General features: G+C 42.8%; 1 protein-coding gene across 1 annotated transcript; it reads left to right on the top strand.

The window, feature by feature from the left end:
* The first annotated feature begins 895 nt into the window (after positions 1-895).
* On the top strand, positions 896-3595 carry GPR148 (G protein-coupled receptor 148). The gene has a single exon (XM_058844097.1). It carries the CDS (start codon positions 896-898, stop codon positions 1952-1954), a length of 1059 nt encoding a protein of 352 aa, XP_058700080.1. The 3' UTR covers positions 1955-3595.
* Positions 3596-5114: the final 1519 nt, after the last annotated feature.

Raw genomic sequence — 5114 nt, 5'->3', positions numbered from 1 at the left:
TTCACAATTCTCTCACTGCGCCCCCAGTTCTGATACTGAGATCTGGCATTAAAAGCAGCACAGTGCAGCAACAGTGTGTGGGCCAGGAAACCAGGAATTGGTCTCCAAATGGACATTGGAAGTGCCAAGTGTGCCCTGGAGAATGCTGGTACAGGACAGTGCGTGTCACTCATCCCAGCCTGGAAGGCTGCAATAGATGAGAATTCAGTATTTGTATATCATGCATGAAAAAAGGCAGGGGAAGGTTTATCATTCATGAATAACATGGATTGATTCACTGAACCAAAAATGGTTTTCATCTGCAAATAAGATAATTTCATTCACTAGAGTGATTGTGCTACAATTTTACAACAGGATTGAGAGCCTTTTTTATTGATCATTTCAAATCAATTGTGTTGTTGCATACAAATTGGTACAAAACTACCCAATCACATTTATGACTCTTCTACATCAGTACACGTGGAACGTTGATCTATATCATCGCATATTTGTTTAATCAGACTAATATTTCATCTGCCTCATTGGAGTGATAATGTGATGAGAAAAAACTCAAATTATTGAAAATGATCAACCCATTCACTTCTGTTCAAACAGCTAGCTGAGGGATTTAGTCTTTTTTAAGCCACACAGAGATTCATTCTCTTTTCTAAACATTAGATTTTGCCGAAAGAAAAGAAAACCTCCTTTCTTTTTGGGCAAAACCATCTTTTGGACCACAGAATTCACTTGCAAGTTTGAACTTTCTGTCCTTGAGGAGAGCTGGTAGAATTGGCTTCAGAAATCACTTTGCTTCCATGGGCTTTTTGCATCCTCTGCTTCATTTGCCTTTCTAAGGATTCAGCACAGAAGATCTTGCTTTCTCCAAGTCAGATAATCATCCTAAAATCCTAAGGAAATGGACTTCCCTGGCTGTACCTCAGTAAGGAGAGCGAATGGAACTGTGATCCACCTCAGGAAGACAGAGTTTAACAGTTCCTCAAATCTGGATGACACAACTTTGCTCCTTTTGCTGGAGGAATGGTCTCTCACCCCATCAGGCACAAACACAAAGATGTTTTTAATCTCTCCAGTTGTCTGCCTCTTGGCAGGTGTCCTCATCATCCCTACCATCCTGTTTGTGATCTTCTCTCGGTTTAAAATCCGCCAGGAAACAAGGTACATGCTGCTGGGAAACGCTCTGCTCTCTGATCTGATCTACCTGCTGTTCTACACGCTGTCAGCTGCTCTCAACACAGCACATCTACACCTCCCAAAGGAGGCTTGTGTCCTCCTCTTGTTTTTGCTGGCAGTGGCTTACTGTGGAGGACTGTTCACAGCTGTTGCAATAGTCTTGGACACGTACATCGCCGTTTTGTTTCCTTTGCGCTACATCGCTATTTTGCCTCCTTCACGAACTAAAAAAATCATTGTATTACTGTGGATGTGTTCTGGAGCTTTCCCTGGGATTTTCTTCTTGGTGCTATGGACTACACACAGCTTTGTGCCCTGTGTCATGGAAACCTGCTCCGTTCCAGTGATACTAATATTAACTCTGAATCGGACTGATGCTGTGAAACTCTGCTTCTGGCTTTCTACCACAGTTATCATTCTCTGCCTGTCTGTAATATTTTGTTGCTATGCTATTCTGTATTTTAAAACCAAACACTCAGGTATATGGGAGAGCATCTGCTCCAGAGCCAGTGTGACATTCTTAATGCACAACACTGTGTTATTTTTTTACTTCTTTCCACTCCTGGCTCTTTTTGTAGAATCATTCCTGGGTGTTAATGTTGTCATCAGACTGCAGACAGGAATCTTGATCTCCCTGACAGTCTGCAACGTCCTCATGATTCTTCCTAAAGTTTTGTTCCCTTTTCTGTATGGGCTTCGATACAGAGAGATCTCAGCCTCTCTCAAATCCATCGTCAGGAGGAAGCAGCTTCGCCTGGTGTCACCTGCTCCACCACCATCCTGAGGCAGCACAGAGCACAGTCACAGCAGAGGAGCTGTCCTCACCTTGTTATTGTGCAAGACTGATGGAAACCACCCAGCTTCTGCAGTGGAGAAGCGATCAACACATGGTAAGGAGACATGGGTTCATCACTGCCTTCTTCGTGCCAAAAGGCCACAGATCTTTCATCACAACAGCTGAGAATATAGTGAATGCTACCCTGGATGAACTTCCAAGCTTTGTTCTGATGTGAAAGGCAGAACCTTCTGGAGGTGATATTGAATTAAGGTTATTTTCACCCACCTGTCGCAGATGCCTTTCTGGAAAAAAGGAAAAGTAAAAATAGATAATGCAAAGAAAAGGAGTTAAGCACAAGTCTCGTGACAGCATCACCTACAGCAGAGGATCCTTAACCAAATGTGCTGTGAAAACAACAACCATTTTGTTTTTCACACAGTATATTCTTGCAAGCTTGGCAGCAAAAACATGCTCTGAGAGGTGCCTCTGGAAACTGCTGCGCTCGGTGAAACACTCCTGCAGTGTGCTGGTGTATTCACTGCCTCATGGATTCCATCTGACAATCTGCAAAACACTGATGGTTTGATAAAATCTCCACCTGATGGGAAACCACCTTAGATCAGTGTCTGCTGGGCAGCCAGCACATGGCACTGCTGGGCATCACAGAGGTGGATGAGGGAGGACTGGGGCAGCAGGGCAGGAGCAGAGAGGTGCCAGCCTGGGCACAGGGGTACCCACACCATGGCTCAGACAGGACCCAGGGCACCATTTCTGAGTCTCTGTTGAGGCAGCTCCCAGTTCTGCCTCACAAAAATCTTCTCCAGCAGCCTGATCTCAGTTTACAGCTACACCATGTCAGAGCTGCTGCTGGCTACCTGCCACCAAAGCCCTGGGAGAGGCTGCAGAGATGGCTGGTGTATCAGGGCAAGAAAAATGGGCAAGAAAAATGAGATCTTGGAAGAACCTTTTAGGTTTTCCAGATCAGCCACCTACCTATAGAAGACAAGCGAAATATGTATCTGACCTTTGAAGAAAGGAAAATGTCATTAGATATAAACACCAGTGTGGGAAATTTAAACTGCTATTCTGTCCCTTGGACTAGAGAAAAGAATTCTGTATTTCTAAAGATAATATTTTTAGAAATTGTTACATTTTATGTAAAAATACATTGGATTTTTTAAAAAGGCCCTTGATTTCACTCTGTGCAATATTTTCCTTGTGCAGACTCTCTCCACCTTCTGATTGCTTAAAGCAATACACAGAAGGTGCTGAATGTGGCTTTTGGCTATTTCACACTCATCTGAAGAATTCCACTAAGTGTGAGCCAGGAAGAGATCAGTGTCTGGTTGCATGAAATGTTTTTGGCAGCAAAATGAGTTTGAACAGTTCCTGCTGATCTTCTCTCCTCATTCCCAAACTGTTTGTTACTCTTCTCACATTGCAGTGTCCACTCTCTCCTGTTTGCTGATGCAACTGCTTCTGAGGTTGCAGGTTAAAAATACCTCTTCAAAGAGAAGTGGTGTTTTCATTTTAACTGAGATTATCCCAGTGATCTGTTTTATAGACTGTTCTGAAAACAGCTGCATCAGCACCACTGAGGGTGTAACAAATCCCAGTTCAGAGGTGGGGGGAATGAGTGGGGACATCTTAGAGGCTAAGGGACACTTCTTGGATGAGAAGTATCCCTAAGATAAAATTGTTGCAAGTGAATGAACTGTAATATTGCCTATTTGCTTTAACCATGGTTCTGTGCTTCTCAATCCTCATCAATAAAAGGATCTAGAAGTTTCTTTTTACTGGCCACTTTTATTTTTCTCCAAGATGAATGTACCATGGGCATCTGTCACAGAAACTATGTTTGTATACTTAATATTCAACGTGTAACAGGGGTCTTCCATAACACCTTCCATAGGAAGGATGGGGAAAATGTCTGCATCCTGGATCAGGTTCCTTCTGCTGAGCCCCTTTGGCACGTGGGAAGATCAGGAATGCAAGAGGTACTTGTGAATCCCCAGCCTTTCATATCCTGGGCCAAATTTTTATGCCAGTGCCCAATGACAAGGACATTGATAATTCACAGGTTGTTTTGTCCATGCAAGGTCCATTCATGTTTACCTCTATTGGGAACTTTCATGATAAGTAGTAAAGATAACTGTGTAAATAGTATAAAGTAATTCTATATGGAGCCATAGGTGACTTTGTGTAACAGCAGGTTAACAGTACTTGGTCCTCCTGCTGACAATCATGGAGGTGTAATCTGGACAGGATTCTGTTGCCAGTTCTGTAACTCTCTCTTACTCACACATCTCCTGGATATATTTAGACACAACGAGAAGTTTGGTAACATAAAGAAGGATGCTGAAAGACAGAGCACATCAATCAGTGATTGTGGCAAGTTTATGTGTGTATAAAGCCTGCCCACAGTGACATCACAAGGACCAGGCACACAAAACACTGCTTTGTGGAGAAGGTCTTCTAAGAATGATCATTGCAAGCTGATATTAATTCTCTTTAAAGTGGTTTAACATTAGATAGGTACTTTTTTCTTAAGTGACTTCTTGTAAACAACTTTTTCCCATGAAATATTACTGTGCTGTTTGGTACAAAAGCACCCCTTGGGATTTTCACAGTCTATCTGAATAAGATCAAAAGGCTCACTAGGGCAACATCACAAGCACTAGGTTCCCAAAATGCTTTTCATAAATGTTGTGAGTTTTGTCTCAAAGAATGTTAGGCTTCTGCATTTTCCAGAACCTCATGGGTGTTGTGATCACCAGCCTTGTAAGGATGTCTCCACATAAGCTCTGGAAATTCAAACTGAGACTGTTTACCAGAGCCCAGTAATCCACCTCTCCCAGGTCACATAAGTGAACTCCTTGGACGTCACTGTGGCTGCCCTGCATTTTAATTTGAAGTGAAATGGAGAGCAGTTGGCTTTAACATGTGATTTAGCAGCTGGGGGCAGTAATCCTTTAATGAATTGCAGTAGCATGAATCACTAAAGGTACTCAGTTTATAGATTAAATATATTCCTGCTCAGTTTTTCCCCTCTTTTCTTGTGGCCACAACATTTGCCTCTGCTCTCTTTCCTCTCCCAGCTGGATTTGAAGTGCAGTTTGCCATCTATAACCTGCAGACTGAAGGGAGTCAGATCTACATTCCAGGG

Source organism: Poecile atricapillus, chromosome 8, assembly GCF_030490865.1.
Source record: "Poecile atricapillus isolate bPoeAtr1 chromosome 8, bPoeAtr1.hap1, whole genome shotgun sequence".
NCBI classification, from domain to species: Eukaryota; Metazoa; Chordata; class Aves; order Passeriformes; family Paridae; genus Poecile; species Poecile atricapillus.
The sequence above is the reverse complement of the archived record's forward strand: the minus strand, read 5'-3'. Positions and strand labels throughout refer to the sequence as shown.

What these genes read in the sequence shown, in the direction of transcription:
- GPR148 (XM_058844097.1), top strand. Translation starts at nt 896, where the DNA reads ATGGACTTCCCTGGCTGTACCTCAGTAAGGAGAGCGAATGGAACTGTG.